This window comes from Anomaloglossus baeobatrachus, chromosome 3 (assembly GCF_048569485.1).
Source record: "Anomaloglossus baeobatrachus isolate aAnoBae1 chromosome 3, aAnoBae1.hap1, whole genome shotgun sequence".
NCBI classification, from domain to species: Eukaryota; Metazoa; Chordata; class Amphibia; order Anura; family Aromobatidae; genus Anomaloglossus; species Anomaloglossus baeobatrachus.
The window spans coordinates 322,438,579-322,462,267 of record NC_134355.1 but is presented as its reverse complement, the minus strand read 5'-3'; the positions used below and the strand labels follow the sequence as shown (position 1 = coordinate 322,462,267).

At 40.4% G+C, this 23,689-nt stretch overlaps 1 protein-coding gene across 1 annotated transcript in view; it reads right to left on the bottom strand.

Moving 5' to 3' along the window:
* Positions 1-20,495: 20,495 nt before the first annotated feature.
* Positions 20,496-23,689, bottom strand: part of LAMA4 (laminin subunit alpha 4) — a 223,215-nt gene continuing 220,021 nt past the window's right edge. The window contains exons 39-40 of the mRNA XM_075340041.1: positions 20,775-20,894; positions 20,496-20,680 (exon numbers count right to left, since the gene is read on the bottom strand). Of these exons, the coding sequence (XP_075196156.1) occupies positions 20,535-20,680; positions 20,775-20,894 (266 nt within the window). The 3' untranslated portion in view covers positions 20,496-20,534. The remainder of the gene's footprint in view (positions 20,681-20,774; positions 20,895-23,689) is intronic.

The following is a 23,689-nucleotide window of genomic DNA, read 5'->3' as shown; positions in this document are numbered from 1 at the left end:
TGGAAACCTGCTGTTTAGTGTGTATGTAGCAGAGCTGTGGGTGCAGTATTATGCCGGTAAACCTGCTGCTTAGCGTATATGTAGCAGAGCTGTGTGTGCGCAGTATCATGCCTGGAAATCTGCTGTTTGGCGTGTATGTAGCAGAGCTGTGTGTGCAGTGTCAGGCCGGGAAATCTGCTGCTTAGCGTATATGTAGCAGAGCTGTGTGTGCAGTGTCATGCCGGGAAACCTGCTGCTTGGCGTGTATGTAGCAGAGCTGTGTGTGCAGTGTCGTGCCGGGAAACCTGCTGTTTGGCATGTATGAAGTAGAGCTGTGTGTGCAGTATCATGCCTGGAAACCTGCTGTTTAGTGTGTATGTAGCAGAGCTGTGTGTGCAGTGTCATGCCGGTAAACCTGCTGCTTGGCGTGGATGTAGCAGAGATGTATGCGCGCAGTATCATGCCTGGAAATCTGCTGCTTGGCGTGTATGTAGCAGAGCTGTATGTGCAGTATTATGCCGGTAAACCTGCTGCTTGGCGTGTATGTAGCAGAGCTGTGTGTGCAGTGTCATGCCGGGAAACCTGCTGCTTGGCATGTATGTAGCAGAGCTGTGTGTGTACAGTGTCATGCCGGGAAACCTGCTGCTTGGCGTGTATGTAGCAGAGCTGTGTGTGCGCAGTATCATGCCTGGAAATCTGCTGCTTGGCGTGTATGTAGCAGAGCTGTGTGTGCGCAGTATCATGCCTGGAAATCTGCTGCTTGGCGTGTATGTAGCAGAGCTGTGTGTGCGCAGTGTCATGCCTGGAAACCTGCTGCTTGCCATGTATGTAGCAGAGCTGTGTGTGGGGATTCATGAAGCACAATTGTAGTGAGTGTATTGTTTGGAAGAGTCATACACAGTGGCATAACTAGAGGTCGATGGACCACGATGCAAAATGTGGGCCTGGATTATCACATCCCCGCATGTCAGTCAGATGTATGGGCCCTTGCAGCGTTGTAAATCCTATAAAGACATGAGCTGCGCTCCTCCCATTATGTAGTAATGTCCTCCATTCATTTCTAATGTATATACAAATAATAAATTGGAGATTTTTCATAGATAGAAAAAGCTCACCAACCAGCGCTGAATAATAGGATTATTTGATATTTTAATATTTTATTAATCGGTAGTATGAAAAAAATAATAATGAATAATAGCACTACTACATAGGACAAAACACAAAAAACAAAAAAAACACAAAGAGATATACAGACAAAGGGGAGTATAATAATAATACTGTACTATCGTGGGGCCCCGGCCGGTGGCACCACGAATATTAATAAGTGTTGGTAAAACTAAAAGTCCGACCAAGAGAAACAACTTCCTCAGGAATAACCAAAAAATGAGTAGGTGATTGTTATAAAAGTTTTTTTACCCAATGGGGGGTACCACGTTCGTGCTAGCCCATATGTGAGGGCAAGGGTTCCTTCTGGCGAATATTAGTGCACAGATGAGTCCTTCAAAATCGATTAAATTGCGCTGACATCCACGCTGCAAGTTTTCACGGTCCCTGAAATAAGATTGAATATGCCGCGCTTCTACCAAAGGCTCTGACAGGCAGAGGGATCAGTGCACCAGGGATTCGTTACAAGTCCCGGTGTATATTACCTGACACCCGCGCTGGCATGGGAACTCCGTGAAGTATGGTCCTTGCGTGGAGCGATTCTCTCTCACAGCTGGAGAGGAGGGAATAATGCCGGGTTGGGATTTGCGAAAATCCTTAGATCCAAGCAGGATTGAGAGTTACTAAAACAAGATTGCACCGTCCCAAGGCGTAGATTCCTCCGTGCACCTTGCTTAAACGTTCAGTTGCCAGTAAATCGACAGAGTCCGTAATCGATAGACACAAGCAGACAACTACGTCCACTTCACAATATTAAACTGAGCTAGATCCGACGCGCGTTTCGGGGGCGTCACCAGTCCCCCTTCCTCAAGGATAGCTCAGTCATTCCATTAAAGCCTATTTATAGAGAAAAAAAGGGGCAATAAAAAACTGCGGATTCCCACAGAAGAATTCATATATAAATCACATTACAAAGCATATTTAGTGCAGTCATTCTATTAAAACCTATTTATAGCAAAAGGAAGAAGACTGCAAGTTCCAACAATAAAATGAGCAAAACACATACAACCAAACATGTATTACACATGCTACATAATATATTTAGTGCAGAGATTTTTTTAAAAGGAAAATTCTTCCAGATAGATTTTTTATTTTTAATAATTAAGGAGTTCCAAACTAGACTGTGACCATCCAAAATTCATAGAGCATTTTTATAAAATGTATATAATAATGTATGGATGTTATGAATAATTAATTTAAAAAAAATTTTCAAAAAACATACAAAAATATATGTATCTGATTATCTGATATAAAATATATAGTTATAAAAATATATAGTTATAAAAATATTAAAAAAAATTTATTTATTTTTTACATAAGTTTTTTTGACTAGAAAATTCCCTTATTTAACAGGGAAACGTCTTACTTATATTTTATTTGTGTTTTTATTTATATTTTTGTTTTTATTTTTCTTATATCATCTATACATACACAATAATCTTTTTTAAGATAAAAAACTAGAAAAAATCTTTTTCTTTCATTTTAAAATTTGTATATAAAAAATATGTATATATAAAAAATAATACAAAGAAATATATTGGATATAGGGAAGGGCAATTTTGTTATTTATTTAATAAATGAAGGAAAAAGAGGGGGGGGAGGAGGGAGGAGGGGTGGGAAGGGGGGGAAAATGTGCACAGGCATAGATATATCCGCATAGATAATGAAAGGGGGGGGGGAACATACATGTACAACCAACTTATTCAGTCAAAGGAAAAGAGTTCAATGTCATTATTGAGTCCATTAGGTCTTAATGTGTTCAACTCAAAAATCCATTGACTCTCAGCCCTTGACATTTTCCTAATATAGTCACCTCCCCTCCAATCTCTTGTTACCTTTTGTATGCCCCAAACTTGAGAACCTTTAAAAGAACCCCCATGTTTCAACAAATAATGCTTAGATAATGGGTGTTTAATACATTTGTTCCTAATATTTCTAATATGTTCACCCACTCTTCTACATAGGGGTCTGATTGTTCTACCTACATATCTCTTTTGACAGGGGCACTGAATGCAATAGATGACACCTTTAGTATGACAGGTAATCAAATCATTAATAAAAATCTCCTCCTGTCCTTTCAAAAAAGTTTTTCGTGTGGTATTTTTTATGTTCCTGCACACAGTACATCTTTTACATGGGAAGTAGCCTTTCAAATTACATATACCTCCATGTTTAACGGATTTTTTCTTTTTACCTTTTTGTATGGTTGGTGCCACCAAGTTGCCCAGATTATTAGCTTTTCTGAAAACAAACTTTGGGAGAGGAGGCAACAAATCACCAATTATTTTATCCTCCTTAAGGAGGTTCCAATACTTTCTAACAATATTTTTTATAACCTTTGTTTGTGCTGTATATTGTAAAATTATTGGTATATTTAACTCGTCTTTTTCCTGAGGCATACAAGCAACAGGCTTATCCTGAAGTAAATCTGTTCTTATAATTGATTTAGTTTGTAGATATGCACCCTCCAAAAACTTCTCCTCATATCCCTTTTCCACAAATTTACTAGTTAATAGAGCAGCCTCCGTTTCAAAGTCCTTCAACCTACTGCAATTCCTATAGGCCCTAATGTATTGACTTTTTGGCACATTAAGGAGCCAGCTGGGTAAATGGCAGCTGGTTAAAGAAATGTAACTATTGGTATCCGTTGATTTATGGAAAGTTTTAGTTTCGATTTTGTCATTTTGAACAAAAATATTCAAATCCAAAAAGTTAATCATTTTGGTACTAAATGTGTAGGTGAATTTTAAATGAAATTCATTTGTATTTAAACCTTCCAAGAACTCGATAAGGGAAGGTTCATCACCTGACCAAATAAATAGTATGTCATCAATGAAGCGACGCCAGAGGACCAGGTTCTTCCGAATCACGCCACCCGAATAGATGGTAAGCTCCTCCCATCGACCCATGTACAGGTTTGCGTAACTCGGAGCGAACCTGGTCCCCATGGCGGTGCCCCATCGCTGAAGAAAGTATTGGACCCCATTACGAAAGTAGTTATGGTTCAATATAAAGTGAATACAATCCCCCAAAAAATCAATTTGTTGTTGGGGGTACAGGCCCGATTTAGTCAGGAAATATTTTGAGGCTTCACATCCTTTTTGGTGTTCAATGACAGTATACAAAGAAGTAACATCAATAGAACCAAGAATAAAGTTACTCTCCCATTTGAGTTCCTGTAGTAATTGTAGTACCTGTGTACTATCTTTCAAGTAGGCAGGTAAAAGTGGAACACATTTTTGGAGGTGAACATCTATATATTTAGACAGATTGGCTGTTAAACAGCCAATCCCTGATATAATGGGGCGCCCTGGAGGATTAACAAGCGACTTATGAATTTTGGGTATATGGTAAAATACAGCTACCCTAGGGGTTTGGTTTCCTATATATAAAGCTTCATCTTTATTTAAAATTCCCTTTTCAAGACCTTTCCTTACCAAGGAATTTAACTCATCCTTAAACCTATTGGTGGGGTCAGAGGTCAAACTTTCATAAGTGATTTTTTTACCCAAAAGTCGAGCTGATTCTTTCTCATAATCTGTCAAGTCCATCAGGACTATGCCCCCACCCTTATCAGCAGGTCGTATTACAATTTTTTCATTCTCTTGCAAATGTTTAATCGCAAGTTTTTCTTTTTTCGTTAAATTAGTCTTAGTCTGATACTTATTGGGTTTTTTTAGGACTCTAATGTCATTCACCACACATTTTTGAAAAGTGAAAAAAGAATCAGAGTATTCGCTTAATGGGTGAAAATTAGATTTATTCTTTAGATTAGTGTTTTGTACTGTTGCAACAGGTAGCACACCTACATTCATCTCTGCTTGCCTCACTACAGGATTTTTCATAAAGTATTTTTTAAGGGCTAGTTTCCTCATAAACTGTTTGACGCCTATAAAAGCCTGAAACTTATTAAAGTTTGTAGATGGCGCAAATTTTAAACCTTTTTGGAGTAGGGAAATCTCATTAGTTTTTAATTGATAATGGCTAAGGTTAAAAATTTTTTGTAGATTATCTGTTGATTGATTATTTATTTTCTTTTTGGTGAGTGCCCCACCCCTACATCCCCTCTTGCGTTTCTTTTTCCCACCCTGAAAAAATCCAGAGTGGTAATAGTACGTGCTATTTTGGGAGGATTTACAATACCCCCACTTATCCTTCCATTTTTTGGGGGTTGTAGTCGTGTTTGTCTGGTTCTTCTATTAGTTAAACCGCTACCTTCTCCTATTACACTGGACCTCCGTCTCAAGGATGTAGACGGTTCACTATGACTGGGGTCATCTAATGCCTCTAATTGAGGGACAACAGTTTCACTCCTTATGTTAGCCACTTGATTAGATACACAGGTATCACTCTGAGGAGTATCTGATGTATCCCGAGTACCTAATGGTTCAATCAGTAAATTCTGGGTTAATTGTTCTGTGGAGGTTTCATGCACAGAAAACAAATCAAATCTTCTATAGATTCTTTTTCAGGGGTGCATTCAATTTCATCTAAAATCTCAAAATGACCATAGTCTGTTGATTCCCTTCTACTCGACCTATTTTGTATGTTAGAATTTCCCTTATTTGTAAAGACTGAAAGACTCAAATCCCTTCCATATTTCTTCTCTTTCTTTTCAATAATTTCTTTTTCTTTTGCCTGTATGCGTTTTAAAATATTTTTAGATAAGTTAGAAATATCTGGATTATTTTTAAATGGTTTTATTTCATCATAAAGCTGTAGGATTCGATTTTTACTTATTATTAATTGTTTTTTCCTTTTTTCTATAATAAATTGTACAGCTTTCCTGGAAAACTCCTTAAAAAGTTCATCCCATTCTGTCAGGGTCTGTCGGTCACCTATATCTCCCGAAAGAGCCTTGGAGACCACCAGCCCCTTAGGGATAATATCAGCCTCCAAATATCTCTCAAGTGTGGCCACTTCCCATAGGTCACGCATCTCCTTCAAGAGTAATTGCTCCAATTCTCTTAGTTGTTTTTTTATATCTGGAATATTTATAACATTATCATTAGCTGTTTCAGAATATCCAAAAAATCTCTGCACTTTAACAATTCTATCTCTACGATTCTCCCATAAATCCCCCATTGTTATTTGCACGGAGGTATATAAACGTAGAGCAAAATTTTTATTTTTAATAATTAAGGAGTTCCAAACTAGACTGTGACCATCCAAAATTCATAGAGCATTTTTATAAAATGTATATAATAATGTATAGATGTTATGAATAATTAATTTAAAATTTTTTGCAAAAAACATACAAAAATATATATTTGTGTTTGTCCTATGTAGTAGTGCTATTATTCATTATTATTTTTTTCATACTACCGATTAATAAAATATTAAAATATCAAATAATCCTATTATTCAGCGCTGGTTGGTGAGCTTTTTCTATCTATGAAAAATCTCCAATTTATTATTTGTTTGTATCCAGGCAATTTTGGGGTGTTTTTTGCCTACAAACCAGCTGCAGAATTTTAAGTGAATTGTTGGATCTAGCGCTTACTTCTGTCCTTGGACAATCTATTAACCTCATTATATTAACCCCTTCTAGTGAAGCAGCTGATCCTTATCCACATGCATATACGTTTATATATATATATATATATATATATATATATATATATATATATATATTTACAGATATATATATATGTAGTTTTTATTTTCCTTTCTAATATATATTTTATATCGCATTGTTCTTATTTTATAATCATTTTTTAATTGGTATTTTTTGCTCTACGTTTATATACCTCCGTGCAAATAACAATGGGGGATTTATGGGAGAATCGTAGAGATAGAATTGTTAAAGTGCAGAGATTTTTTGGATATTCTGAAACAGCTAATGATAATGTTATAAATATTCCAGATATAAAAAAACAACTAAGAGAATTGGAGCAATTACTCTTGAAGGAGATGCGTGACCTATGGGAAGTGGCCACACTTGAGAGATATTTGGAGGCTGATATTATCCCTAAGGGGCTGGTGGTCTCCAAGGCTCTTTCGGGAGATATAGGTGACCGACAGACCCTGACAGAATGGGATGAACTTTTTAAGGAGTTTTCCAGGAAAGCTGTACAATTTATTATAGAAAAAAGGAAAAAACAATTAATAATAAGTAAAAATCGAATCCTACAGCTTTTTGATGAAATATAACCATTTAAAAATAATCCAGATATTTCTAACTTATCTAAAAATATTTTAAAACGCATACAGGCAAAAGAAAAAGAAATTATTGAAAAGAAAGAGAAGAAATATGGAAGGGATTTGAGTCTTTCAGTCTTTACAAATAAGGGAAATTCTAACATACAAAATAGGTCGAGTAGAAGGGAATCAACAGACTATGGTCATTTTGAGATTTTAGATGAAATTGAATGCACCCCTGAAAAAGAATCTATAGAAGATTTGATTTGTTTTCTGTGCATGAAACCTCCACAGAACAATTAACCCAGAATTTACTGATTGAACCATTAGGTACTCGGGATACATCAGATACTCCTCAGAGTGATACCTGTGTATCTAATCAAGTGGCTAACATAAGGAGTGAAACTGTTGTCCCTCAATTAGAGGCATTAGATGACCCCAGTCATAGTGAACCGTCTACATCCTTGAGACGGAGGTCCAGTGTAATAGGAGAAGGTAGCGGTTTAACTAATAGAAGAACCAGACAAACACGACTACAACCCCAAAAAAATGGAAGGATAAGTGGGGGTATTGTAAATCCTCCCAAAATAGCACGTACTATTACCACTCTGGATTTTTTCAGGGTGGGAAAAAGAAACGCAAGAGGGGATGTAGGGGTGGGGCACTCACCAAAAAGAAAATAAATAATCAATCAACAGATAATCTACAAAAAATTTTTAACCTTAGCCATTATCAATTAAAAACTAATGAGATTTCCCTACTCCAAAAAGGTTTAAAATTTGCGCCATCTACAAACTTTAATAAGTTTCAGGCTTTTATAGGCGTCAAACAGTTTATGAGGAAACTAGCCCTTAAAAAATACTTTATGAAAAATCCTGTAGTGAGGCAAGCAGAGATGAATGTAGGTGTGCTACCTGTTGCAACAGTACAAAACACTAATCTAAAGAATAAATCTAATTTTCACCCATTAAGCGAATACTCTGATTCTTTTTTCACTTTTCAAAAATGTGTGGTGAATGACATTAGAGTCCTAAAAAAACCCAATAAGTATCAGACTAAGACTAATTTAACGAAAAAAGAAAAACTTGCGATTAAACATTTGCAAGAGAATGAAAAAATTGTAATACGACCTGCTGATAAGGGTGGGGGCATAGTCCTGATGGACTTGACAGATTATGAGAAAGAATCAGCTCGACTTTTGGGTAAAAAAATCACTTATGAAAGTTTGACCTCTGACCCCACCAATAGGTTTAAGGATGAGTTAAATTCCTTGGTAAGGAAAGGTCTTGAAAAGGGAATTTTAAATAAAGATGAAGCTTTATATATAGGAAACCAAACCCCTAGGGTAGCTGTATTTTACCATATACCCAAAATTCATAAGTCGCTTGTTAATCCTCCAGGGCGCCCCATTATATCAGGGATTGGCTGTTTAACAGCCAATCTGTCTAAATATATAGATGTTCACCTCCAAAAATGTGTTCCACTTTTACCTGCCTACTTGAAAGATAGTACACAGGTACTACAATTACTACAGGAACTCAAATGGGAGAGTAACTTTATTCTTGGTTCTATTGATGTTACTTCTTTGTATACTGTCATTGAACACCAAAAAGGATGTGAAGCCTCAAAATATTTCCTGACTAAATCGGGCCTGTACCCCCAACAACAAATTGATTTTTTGGGGGATTGTATTCACTTTATATTGAACCATAACTACTTTCGTAATGGGGTCCAATACTTTCTTCAGCGATGGGGCACCGCCATGGGGACCAGGTTCGCTCCGAGTTACGCAAACCTGTACATGGGTCGATGGGAGGAGCTTACCATCTATTCGGGTGGCGTGATTCGGAAGAACCTGGTCCTCTGGCGTCGCTTCATTGATGACATACTATTTATTTGGTCAGGTGATGAACCTTCCCTTATCGAGTTCTTGGAAGGTTTAAATACAAATGAATTTCATTTAAAATTCACCTACACATTTAGTACCAAAATGATTAACTTTTTGGATTTGAATATTTTTGTTCAAAATGACAAAATCGAAACTAAAACTTTCCATAAATCAACGGATACCAATAGTTACATTTCTTTAACCAGCTGCCATTTACCCAGCTGGCTCCTTAATGTGCCAAAAAGTCAATACATTAGGGCCTATAGGAATTGCAGTAGGTTGAAGGACTTTGAAACGGAGGCTGCTCTATTAACTAGTAAATTTGTGGAAAAGGGATATGAGGAGAAGTTTTTGGAGGGTGCATATCTACAAACTAAATCAATTATAAGAACAGATTTACTTCAGGATAAGCCTGTTGCTTGTATGCCTCAGGAAAAAGACGAGTTAAATATACCAATAATTTTACAATATACAGCACAAACAAAGGTTATAAAAAATATTGTTAGAAAGTATTGGAACCTCCTTAAGGAGGATAAAATAATTGGTGATTTGTTGCCTCCTCTCCCAAAGTTTGTTTTCAGAAAAGCTAATAATCTGGGCAACTTGGTGGCACCAACCATACAAAAAGGTAAAAAGAAAAAATCCGTTAAACATGGAGGTATATGTAATTTGAAAGGCTACTTCCCATGTAAAAGATGTACTGTGTGCAGGAACATAAAAAATACCACACGAAAAACTTTTTTGAAAGGACAGGAGGAGATTTTTATTAATGATTTGATTACCTGTCATACTAAAGGTGTCATCTATTGCATTCAGTGCCCCTGTCAAAAGAGATATGTAGGTAGAACAATCAGACCCCTATGTAGAAGAGTGGGTGAACATATTAGAAATATTAGGAACAAATGTATTAAACACCCATTATCTAAGCATTATTTGTTGAAACATGGGGGTTCTTTTAAAGGTTCTCAAGTTTGGGGCATACAAAAGGTAACAAAAGATTGGAGGGGAGGTGACTATATTAGGAAAATGTCAAGGGCTGAGAGTCAATGGATTTTTGAGTTGAACACATTAAGACCTAATGGACTCAATAATGACATTGAACTCTTTGCCTTTGACTGAATAAGTTGGTTGTACATGTATGTTCCCCCCCCCCCCTTTCATTATCTATGCGGATATATCTATGCCTGTGCACATTTTTCCCCCCTTCCCACCCCCCCCCTCCCTCCTCCCCCCCCCTCTTTTTCCTTCATTTATTAAATAAATAACAAAATTGCCCTTCCTATATCCAATATATTTCTTTGTATTATTTTTTATATATACATATTTTTTATATACAAATTTTAAAATGAAAGAAAAAGATTTTTTCTAGTTTTTTATCTTAAAAAAGATTATTGTGTATGTATAGATGATATAAGAAAAATAAAAACAAAAATATAAATAAAAACACAAATAAAATATAAGTAAGACGTTTCCCTGTTAAATAAGGGAATTTTCTAGTCAAAAAAACTTTTTATGTAAAAAATAAATAAAATTTTTTTAATATTTTTATAACTATATATTTTTATAACTATATATTTTATATCAGATAATCAGATACATATATTTTTGTATGTTTTTTGAAAAAAATTTTTAAATTAATTATTCATAACATCCATACATTATTATATACATTTTATAAAAATGCTCTATGAATTTTGGATGGTCACAGTCTAGTTTGGAACTCCTTAATTATTAAAAATAAAAAATCTATCTGGAAGAATTTTCCTTTTAAAAAAATCTCTGCACTAAATATATTATGTAGCATGTGTAATACATGTTTGGTTGTATGTGTTTTGCTCATTTTATTGTTGGAACTTGCAGTCTTCTTCCTTTTGCTATAAATAGGTTTTAATAGAATGACTGCACTAAATATGCTTTGTAATGTGATTTATATATGAATTCTTCTGTGGGAATCCGCAGTTTTTTATTGCCCCTTTTTTCTCTATAAATAGGCTTTAATGGAATGACTGAGCTATCCTTGAGGAAGGGGGACTGGTGACGCCCCCGAAACGCGCGTCGGATCTAGCTCAGTTTAATATTGTGAAGTGGACGTAGTTGTCTGCTTGTGTCTATCGATTACGGACTCTGTCGATTTACTGGCAACTGAACGTTTAAGCAAGGTGCACGGAGGAATCTACGCCTTGGGACGGTGCAATCTTGTTTTAGTAACTCTCAATCCTGCTTGGATCTAAGGATTTTCGCAAATCCCAACCCGGCATTATTCCCTCCTCTCCAGCTGTGAGAGAGAATCGCTCCACGCAAGGACCATACTTCACGGAGTTCCCATGCCAGCGCGGGTGTCAGGTAATATACGCCGGGACTTGTAACGAATCCCTGGTGCACTGATCCCTCTGCCTGTCAGAGCCTTTGGTAGAAGCGCGGCATATTCAATCTTATTTCAGGGACCATGAAAACTTGCAGCGTGGATGTCAGCGCAATTTAATCGATTTTGAAGGACTCATCTGTGCACTAATATTCGCCAGAAGGAACCCTTGCCCTCACATATGGGCTAGCACGAACGTGGTACCCCCCCTTGGGTAAAAAAACTTTTATAACAATCACCTACTCATTTTTTGGTTATTCCTGAGGAAGTTGTTTCTCTTGGTCGGACTTTTAGTTTTACCAACACTTATTAATATTCGTGGTGCCACCGGCCGGGGCCCCACGATAGTACAGTATTATTATTATACTCCCCTTTGTCTGTATATCTCTTTGTGTTTTTTTTGTTTTTTGTGTTTTGTCCTATGTAGTAGTGCTATTATTCATTATTATTTTTTTCATACTACCGATTAATAAAATATTAAAATATCAAATAATCCTATTATTCAGCGCTGGTTGGTGAGCTTTTTCTATCTATGAAAAATCTCCAATTTATTATTTGTTTGTATCCAGGCAATTTTGGGGTGTTTTTTGCCTACAAACCAGCTGCAGAATTTTAAGTGAATTGTTGGATCTAGCGCTTACTTCTGTCCTTGGACAATCTATTAACCTCATTTCTAATGTACCCCATCCTGGTATATATGTCCCCCATAGTAAGTATATCCCCCATCATGGTGTATATGTCTCTCATTCTTGTATATACTGTATGTCCACCGTATATGTTCCCTTCCTCTTATATACATCTCCCATCCTTGGTAGACGATAGACCAGTCATGGCCAACCTTTCACAGGCCGAGTGTCCAAACTGTACCCCAAAACCCATTTTTTTTCCAAAGTGCCAACCAATCCTATTATGTAATTAAGGCCTAAGCCACACGGCATGAAAATCGGTGCGAGTGGAGTGCAATAAAACATCAAATTCCACTCGGACCAATTCTAGCCTGTGTGTCAGTGCACATGAACGATTATTTTCTCAGCCCCAATCGGACTGAGAAAACAATTGCAGCATGCTGCGATTGTAATCCGAGACTCTTTCTCTCGCTCCCATTCAAGTGTATGGGGTGAGAGAGAAATTGCACTGCACTGGTGGTACTCCGCTGTACCGCGTGTGCAGAGCGAGAATCGCAATAGCAGACTACGGAGGAGAGAGGGAGAGAAATTCCTCCCTCCCATCCTCAGAGCTGGCCCACCCGCCGCAGCTGAGGTCCACTCGCACGATCGGACCTCAGTCGCAGGGACACTAGCATGACAGTCAGCTCTGCTGTACTGCCAGCGTGAGTCGAATGTCATGCGAGGGGATCGCAGTAATCCCTGTGTAGCCCCGGCCTAATTGATTTTAACCTTACCTTTGCAGTCTTCTCTTCAGCAGGGGGCATCACGCTCATGCTTACCACACATTGAAGTTGAGCCCCTGCCCTTTCCAGACACAGCAGTTGGATTGAGCTTTCTTGAAAAAATTGCAGCCTATTAGACAGAGATTTTAGTATGGAATGCAATCAGATTTCACCCTGAAAGAAATAGCATCCAGGGTGGACGAATCCACTCCGGTAGCAAGGTATCTCACAATAGAAGTGAAGTAGGAGCAGTGAAAAATATAAATATTAAAACATAACCTTTAATAGGATCAGATAAAAACCTTTTAAACAAAAAAAGTGCTCATATAAAACACACTGTCAGTTTAGCAGTGAAAATGTAGCAACCTGTATCACAGACAAGATACTCTATGAATGCCACTTCTCCTCCCAATGGGGAGAGAGATAGATAGTACTGAACAGAAAATACTCTTTAATGCGAGAAAAATCTCATTCAGCCATAGGCTGATCTCACCACATCCAGTCGATCACCTTCAGCAGGAAAATAGGTCCGTCCCAGTCAGCGAAAAGAGTTAGGAGCAGGTCCTCATGTTGTGGGGACAAACTAACCCTCGACCCAAAAACTCCCACCCTTACAGGGCCAGACCACAGCTGTCCCTAAACTATGACTGCTCCACATTGATTCTGGTGTCTCCCTACGCGTTTCACCGCTGTCGGCTCATCAGGGGAGACGTGCACCACAATGTCAAATGCTAATACTAAATAAAGGATCCCCCACCAATTCCAGATGGGACCACTAACTGACTGTGTTTTATATGAGCACGTTTTTGTTGAAAAGGTTTTATCTCATCGTATTAAAGGTTATGTTTTAATAATTTTTTTTTTCACTGTTCCCTACTTCAGATGTCACCCTGAAATCCACATCTGTATTTCAAAGTCTGAACATCTTAAAATCCCATAACGACGTACGATTTGCTACCCTTCCCTTCATTGTGTAGTTATGTCCCCCTTCCTGGGCCACTTCCTGGTAAACATGTCCCCCATCCTGATATATATTTACTACATTCTGGTATATTTGTTCCCGTCATGGCTCCATCCTGGTAAATGTCCCACTTCCTGGTAAATATACCCCATCCTGGAAAATGTACCCCATCGTGGTAAATATACCCCCATCCAGTCATGTTCCCCATCCTGCTAAATGTACCCCATCCTGGCATGTTTCCCTGTCCTGCTATGTATATGTACCCGCATCCGGGCATGTTTTCCCATGCTGCCATGTTTTCCCCCATGCTGCCATGTTTTTCCCCCATCCTTGCATGGTTTCCCCCATGCTTTCATGTTTCCCCCATCCTTGCATGTCTCCCCATGCTGCCATGGTTTTCCCCATCCTTGCATGGTTTCCCCCATCCTTGCATGATTTCTCCCATCCTTGCATGGTTTCTCCCATCCTTGCATGGTTTCTCCCATCCTTGCATGTTTTCCCCCATGCTGCCATGTTACCCCATGCTGCCATGTTTCCCCCATCCTTGCATGTTTCTCCCATCCTTGCATGTTTTCATGTTTTTCCCCATGCTGCCATGTTTTCCCCCCATGCTGCCATGTTTCTCCCATCCTTGCAATCCTTGCATGTTTTCCCCCATGCTGCCATGTTTTCCCCATCCTTGCATGTTTTCCCTCATGCTGCCATGTTTCCCCCCAATAATGGCTGGATCAACCGCTGGCTCTTGGCTCTATTAATAGGCTGCTTCTGGCTGAGCCTATCCGATACATCATGTTGCCAGTCATGTTGCATGTTGGAGGCCTGCATTCTGAAAAAATATTTGTTTTGCTACACAGATCCATTAATTCTGGTCTCATGGGCCCTCCATGGCTGCATCTTCACATGTCGGTTACTAACTGGTCCACTGGTTAGGGGCCTCAGTGGGGACCATTGTGTTCTACCAACTGCTTTGCCAAGGCCTGACATGAGTCCCCACCTTCTGTGCCTTTGAATCTGTCATCTCTACCCACTGCTTGCCATGCCTATGTTGATGACTTTTGTGAAGAATGGTCTTGCCTCCCCATAGACCTTGCGATTGCTTCATTGACCTTTAGGCCAGAATCACACTTGCTAGTGCCTCCCGTGAGTCTCTCATTGAATCACCCGGCACGGACTCGCACTCTCCTGACAGGAGCGGGTCAGTTGCATGTATGTCTATGCAGCTGAGATGCTCCTGTCCTGAGAGTGTGAGTCCATGCTGGGTGATTCAATGAGAGACTCGCGCGAGTTACACGCGAGGCACTCGCAAGTGTGACTCTGGCCTTAGACTGGCTATTTTCCATCTTGGATCTGGATGTATCCCCTATCTCCTTTCTTGCCATCTGGGGGAACATCCAAGAAAACTTAGCTAAGGGTGCCTTATGGAGGAATGTTGAAGTGCCTCTTGTTCTTGTTAAGGACATTCCTCCAGGAAAGAGTTTTGTCCCTACTGGTAGGAGAAGGGAGATTGGATTCAAGCCATGTAGCAATAGGCAAGTCTACTGAGCTGATTGCTCTCCGCTTCTGGTGGCCCTCACTGGCTCAAGATGTTTGGGACTTTGTATCCACCTACTCTTTGTGCACCAGAATCGAGTCTACCAGGAACAAACCTGCCAGAAACATTATACTTGAGAGGTGTTGCTGTACGCCTGGCTGATGAAAGAGGGGTGGGGATATTATCACACTGGTGACTAGCACGGCTGGTAAGCGTCGCCCTATCCACTGCAGGCACAGCTCTGCTCATCACTGTGTCAGTTATTTTTAGGCTACGTTCACACATCAGTTTTGTTCCATCAGGCACAATCCGGAATAAAACGGATAAAACGGATCCGGCGCCGGATCTGTTTTATCCCCATTGATTTGTAGTAGCGCCGGATTGTGCCTGATGGCCTTGCGTTGCATCCGGCTTTTGACGGATCCGGCGTAATTACTCAATGCGGCGGTCGGATGGAACGTCTCATTGCACATTTTTTATCTCTGAAAAAAACGTTTTGCGGCAGATCCGGCGCGATACGGCGTGATTTACAATGGAAGCCTTTGGACGCCGGACCCGGCGCAATGAGGCAAAAAATGGATGCGGCCGCCGGATCCGTATTTTTAAACTGAGCATGCTCCAATTTATTGAAAAAAAAACGGATTCAGCAAAAAAAAATGGACGAAATGGATGCAAAAAACGGATGCGCCGGATCCGTTTTTTGACTGATCCGGTATACCGGATCCATAAAAAAAAGGATCAGGCCCATCCGTTTTTGCATATTCTGCACCGGATCCGTTGCATCAGGCACACGCCGGATTGTGCCTGATGCCAAAAAACTGATGTGTGAACGTAGCCTTAGGCGGGCTTTGCACACTACGACATCGCAGCCCGATGCTGCGATGCCGAGTGCGATAGTGCCCGCCCCCGTCGCAGCAGCGATATGTGGTGATAGCTGGCGTAGCGAAAGTTATCGCTACGCCAGCTTCACACACACACTCACCTGCCGTGCGACGTCCCTGTGGCCGGCGACCCGCCTCCTTGTTAAGGGGGCGGGTCGTGCGGCGTCACTGCGACGTCACACGGCAGGCGGCCAATCAGAGCGGAGGGGCGGAGATGAGCAGGATGTCAACATCCTGCCCACCTCCTTCCTTCCGCATATCCTACGGAAGCCGCAGTGAGGCCGGTAGGAGACGTTCCTCGCTCCTGCGACTTCACACACAGCGATGTGTGCAGCCGCAGGAGCGAGGAACAACATCGGACCGTCGCGTCAGCGTAATCATGGATTACGCCGACGCTGCACCGATGATACGATTACGACGCTTTTGCGCTCGTTAATCGTATCATCCAGCCTTTACACACTGCGATGTCGCATGCGATGCCGGAAGTGCGTCATTTTCAATTTGACCCCACCGACATCGCACCTGCGATGTCGCAGTGTGCAAAGTGCCCCTTAGTTTCTGCCCCTTGCAAAACATCCGACTTTGCTACATCCTCCACCCGGCTTTAGTGAGGTGTGGCCAGACACCGCAGGAGTTTAATCACCTGCCTCCTGTGAGTGTTGCTGCACTGGCCTATCCTTTGTCAGTTGTCATTTTATAAGGCAGCTCTTTTCTCCACACTTTGTCCAATCTTTTGCTCAATTAAGTTTGTTGTCTTATTCAATGATGGACTGTGCCCTTGAATCATGAGGGCTTTACATTACATTGGCTTACGGGTCCTCCTTTAGATAGAAGAACCTGATCGCCTGTTCTGAGGTCCCAACCCAGTGGGACCAGGGTCATACTGGCTCCAGAAAGGGAAAAACATCATTCATCTTTCATGTCAGAGCAGGGACTGCTGATTAATGTTATGATGTTAATGTTATGACCCTTGTCAAAGCCTGGGGAAACGCACTTCGGGTCCCTGCCAGGCACCTGCTTGTTAGTATACTCGATTCATTATACCATCCGTGCTATCATATGCTTTTACTCTATGCTTCCTTTATGTATATACCTTATTGACTCGTCATGCTTTTATTGACCTATTTTTGTCACTTTTCTATCATACCTTATATATTTGTATCTAGTGCCATTACCCATATTTATGTATGTGCGCCTCCTTTTTTCCGTCATATATTTTGGTATATCACCATTTTACTCATTGCAGCTCGATGTTAATTGCCTATAGCACTTTTCATTATTTTACATAGTTATTTTGCTTCAATACCAGCTTGGTGCCAGTGTATTTTTTTTTTTTTTATCCATATCTGTCTGTTAACCCTATATTCTAATTAAAATTTCGAGTAATCAATAAATCTATAGTTTGTATATTTTACTGTTGAACATGTCCACATATAGGTACATGTTTTCCCCACGCACTTACTATGTACTTGAATGTCTATTTATAATGTTATATTATGTGATATGATTGGTGTCTTTCATGTTGCCACATGGACGAGGAGGACCATGATTAAAAAGGGGAGCTACGGTTGCATTTCCCCACCCTCTCGCGAAGACAGCACTGTTAAGTTGTAGTATGAAATGTGTCCTGCATCTTTGTAAATGATGTCATATATAATGTGTAGTCAGGTATAGCAGCGTTACATAGAATATTTTGGTAAGGAAGCTTTGCCCAGCAATATAATGCAGGGACAGCTTGTTTGAGGCGTTAGATGGAGTAAAAAGGAACTGTTTCCTGGGAGAAAGGAGATATAGGGCTGAAAATACATGGTGGTCTAGGTAGCAGTACGAGGTGATACTAAAATCCCCTGTATGTCACACTCTGAAAATGGTTGGCGCTCACTCGTAGTACTATAACCCATTCATCACAGAGGAAAATGAGATGTGAAGTTACTGGTGGGAAACGCTATGGACCTCAGATGTACTACGGGATTGGGCTGGGAATCCTTGGGACCGACAGAAGTAATGAAAGCAAGGATAGCCCATACAAAATGGAAGGAAAATCTTGAGGTACACTATGATATGGAAACTAGTAACAGAAAATGTGCCCGATATGTGTAGCCGTTTGATGAATACGGACTGTTGAGTAAAGTTTTCAACTTTGAAAGGAACTGGGTGTCCCCCGATTAATGTGCGGCGGCTTCTTAAGTGGAAGAGTTGGCGTTAATGGAGGCCTGGGGCCTGCAAGTGAGTACTACACCATCCGCACCAGATTGCACATACAATCAGGGACATAAATTTAATGTAGAGGGCCAGGGCTTTATGGAATAGCAGCTCGCTCACAGATACGGAAATCTATACTAGGTCTTGCCATAGCGTTTCATATCTTTCAAATGTCGATGGATAGTTCACGCTGACACTGATGCACCCTGAGCCTGCAGGACAGCTTGAATTTCTTTGGAACTTGATTGGGGCTGCTTATCCACCATTTGTACTATCCTGTGTTGCAACCTTTCATCAATTTTTCTGTCCATTTCCAGAGAGATTTGCTACAATGAAATGGTTGTTAAACTTCTTGATTATATTGCACACTGTTTACAAAGTAACATCTAGATCTATGGAGATTGTTTGTAACGATTTTGGTTCTCAAACAGTTCTCTTCTCTTCTTTCTGTTCTCCATGCTCAGTGTGGCACACACAGACATCCAATGCAAAGATTGAGTCAACTTCTCCCCTTTTTACCTGGTTTCAGGTGTGATTTTCATATTGCCCACACCTGTTACTTACCACAGGTAAATTTGAATAAGCATCACATGCTTGAAAAAAGTTTTTTTTACCCACAATTTTGAAAAGGTGACAACAATTTTCTCAGGACCATTTTTGGGATTTTGTGTGAAATGTTATCCAATTTGCCTTTTTTTTTCTTTTTCTGTTGTGCCAATACACACAAGGGAGAAAAAGATGTGTATACCAAAACATGTAATTGAATAATTTTCTGCGAGAAATATTTAATTTCCTGGAACTATTTCAAGGGTGTCAACACTTTTGGTCATGATTGTATATGCAGGTTAATAATATTTTTTCACATGACAGGTTTCCTTTAAAGTAAAATTGTTTAAACTGTCATTTCTGTTTGCGCTCCATTCTCATTTCTGAACAATGTTAAAAACAGTTTCTCGTTTAATTGATTTTAGAAAACTAAGGCGATGCCCAGCTGGAATTGGTTGACTTTTACCTGAGTCCCGTTTCCATACTGTGGCATGGTGAATTAACATGAACAGCTGAGTGCTCGAGAAAATGCATCTTAGGAGCTACAGCAACACCAGAGGAAGTTACATGGATGTCTGCTGCTGACAGTCAATGGTGAAGAAATGAGCACGGCTCATGAATTATCTGTTCCTTGCTAGATATCAATTCCGTTTTTGCATGTCTTATTAGTAGATATGGTACATGTTTTTGAAGATTGCAAAACATGTAATAATCTATTATCACATATTCTATGTAGCTGCTATACCTATATATATATATATATACCTATTAGATTTCCCTGTAGTGGTAGAATTGACATATGCCTTAAGGCCGCTTTACACGCTACGACATCGCTAAAGTGATGTCGTTGGGGGTCACGGAATTTGTGACGCACATCCGGCCGCGTTAGCAATGTCATTGCGTGTGACACCTAGGAGTGATTTTGAATCGTCGCAAAAACGTGCAAAATCGCTAATCGCTCACATGCTCCCCTATTCCCAATTATTGTTGCTGCTACAGGTACGCTGTTGTTTGTCGTTCCTACGGCAGCACACATCGCTATGTGTGACACCGCAGGAACGAGAAACCTCACCTTACCTGCGGACGCCCACAATGAGGAAGGAAGGAGGTGGGCGGGATGTTCATCCCGCTCATCTCCGCCCCTCCGCTTTGATTGGGTGGCCGCTTAGTGACGTTACTGTGACGCCGAACGAACTGCCCCCTTAGAAAGGATGCGGTTCGCCGTCACAGCGACGTCGCTAGGCAGGTAAGTAGTGTGACGGTTTCACGCGATTTTGTGTGCTACGGGCAGCGATTTGCCCGTGACGCACAATCGATGGAGGAGGGTACACACGCTAGCGAGATCGCAGCGTGTAAAGTGGCCTTTAGTTTCCATGCTATAGCTCTTGGTATTTTATTAGCTTTTATACCTTTTTTTTTTTAAACAATGAATTATTGTAGTAAAAAAAAATTAGCAAAACACAAATAACATTTTATTGTACATAGTGACTTAAAATGAAGGACAAGTATTGATGCTGACTGCCCCATTGACAAAAGATGCTTTACTGAAGCTCACTGGCCTCTTGTCTATCACAAAGTTGCGGATACAGCCAGTGAATGAATTTCTTGTGGTCAGACTTCTTGCAAGCAAAGGATCTAAGAATTTGGAGAAAACAGAAAAATATCAGGAAAGATTCATAGTAAACCTGAAGTAAAACTATTTGTGATTGTTATGGTAAAACATGTATACCTGGTACACCTCCAATAAATATTGGCTCCTTCAGATGCACCAGCTTTCTATTCAGAGGACCGACAACATGGTTTATCTCAGAATCCACATCCAGTTGCACCACATTTCCATCCCTTATAACTGTAAGAATACATGCATAGGTTAGTAATAATTATATATACTGTATATATATATACTGTATATATATATATATATATATATATATATATATATATATATATATATATATATATATATAATTTTTTTTTAAAATATAATTCATTTAAATAAAAGAAAATCTGAATGAAAGAGGCATTAGACGTTGATAAATGTAAAGTAATGCACCTAGGATGGAGTAATCCAATATCTGCGTATACATTAAATGGAAGTAAACTCGGGACTACAGAACAGGAGAAGGACTTGGGTATTCTCATTACAAATAAGCTGAGCAGCAGCACTCAATGTCAAGCAGCAGCTGCTAAAGCAAACAAGATTTTAGGGTGTATAAAAAGAGAGATTAGATCCCGTGATCCCAACGTATTGTTACCCCTCTAAAAATCACTTGTAAGGCCACATCTGGAATATGGGATCCAGTTTTGGACTCCACATTTAAAAAAAGACATTCAGAAGTTAGAGTCAGTTCAAAGGCGGGCGACTAGGCTACTACAAGGAATGGAAGGCCTCCCATATGATGACAGGTTAAAAAAGTTAGATATGTTTAGCTTAGAAAAAAGAAGTATCAGAGGAGATCTCCTTTATATGTATAAATACATGTGTGGTCAATATAAAAGGACTGGCACATGACTTATTCCTTCCAAAGACCATACTAAGGACCAGGGGGCACTCACTGCGAGTGGAAGAAAAGTGATTCCGGCAGCTAAATAGGAAAGGGTTCTTTACAGTTAGAGCAGTCAGACTGTGGAATTCCCTACCACAAGAGGCAGTAATGGCAGATACTATAACAGCTTTTAAAAAAGGGCTGGATGATTTCCTCAGTACACACAACATTGTTAGTTATAAATGACTTAGTGACCAAATGTAGAACTGGTGGAGGACGGTTGAACTAGATGGACCTTGGTCTTTTTTCAATCTACATAACTACCGGTATGTAACTCTGTAACTAGATAATTATTAGCTACATGGGATTAAAGTGTCCTTTATTACTCCCCCCTTGCCCACACACAACCTGCTATCCGGTGAGTACATTTCAAAAAAGCTGATATTTAGGTCTCTATCTGAAGTCAACACTATACACAGCCACCTATCCCTTTGTCTACAGATACCACAATGTTAGCAAACACTGAAGTGGTAAGATGAGAGCAGCAAATACTAGATGAGGCCTTCTCAGCATAAGATTTTGGGTGGTGCATAAAACATAATTAAACTTACTGGAAATACCAATTTTGACTTTTCTGTCAACTAGACCACAAAAAAAGCATGGTTTGGCAAAATCAAACCCATAAGTGGGTGGTTTTGGGTTATTGCCAGTCGATCCTAGGGGTTGTGGTAAATGTCCTAAATTTTTTATTAATAATATTGGTCAGTAGAAGCATCAAAAATAGTTCTCATGATTTATTCTATATGGATTTCCATAATTTGTGGGTGCTTCTGGAGCCATTCACATTCTGGAGATGCCATTTTAGTATATCTTTTGGGGCCTGCTCACACTGGTGTATAAGGCTATGTGCGCACGTTGTGTAATTACATGCAGTTACGCTGCGCTTTGTAGCGCAGTGTAACTGCAGGCGTCCTGCGTCTCCTGCATAATCTATGAAGATTATGCAGGAGCCGTGCGCACGTGGCGTCTTAGAGCGCAGCTCTTCGGCTGCTGCCCGAAGCGCGCGTTCTAAGAAGTGACATGTCACTTCCGTGCGCTTTGCCTGCAGCCCCTGCTCTGTCTATGGGAAGAGCTGCAGGCAGAGCGCATGGAATCGGCTTTTTTTTTTCACTATGGACATTTTCTGCAGCGATTTGAAGCGCACGTGTGCTCTTCAGATCGCTGCAGAAATGTCTGCAGTGACTGTATGCAACGTGCGCACATAGCCTAACACTGCAAAGTGTAATCTGATGTTTTAAATGATAGCACCTGGACCAGTGTTATATTATGGGGAGAAGCAGATCTGCAATTTTTATTTATTTTTTTTCTCATGCTACGAGTTAAGGCTGCTTTACACGGGACGACCGATTGTGCGATTTCACAATCGATCGTACCCGCCCCCATCGTTTGTGCGTCACGGGCAAATCGCTGCCCGTGTCGCACAAAGTCGTGAAACCCCCGTCACACGTACTTACCTGCTGAGCGACTTCGCTGTGGGTGGCGATCGTCCACTTCCTGAATGGGGAGGGACGTTTGGCGTCACAGCGACGTCACACAGCGGCCGGCCAATAGAAGCAGAGGGGCGGAGATGAGCGGGATGTAAACATCCCGCACACCTCTTTCCTTCCGCATAGCCGGCGAGAGCCACGGGACGCAGGTAAGCTGTGTTCATCGTTCCTGTGGTGTCACACGGAGCACCGTGTGCTGCCACGGGAACGATGAACAACCTGCTGCAGGAGAAATGAACGATATTATGAAACTGAGCGACGAGTACACGACTCACGATTTGTGAGCGATACTGCGTCGCTCAGAGGTTTCACACGAGACGTCGTGTACGATGCCAGATGTGCATCACGAAAACTGTGACTCCGACGATGCATCGCACGATCCGTCGTCTCGTGTAAAGCACCCTTAACTCTGATATTCGGATCACATGCTACAAGTCTATTGGTGCGTGTGAAACATCGGACTGCACTTGATTACCGCAGACACAGGCAATGGAGAAGATGGAGAAATTAATCTCTCCATCTGCGCCACACCTGTGCTCTGATTCTCACTTGCGAGAGAATCAGATCACAGTAGAATGATACTCAATTCACGCTCACAGTGGAGTTTGAGC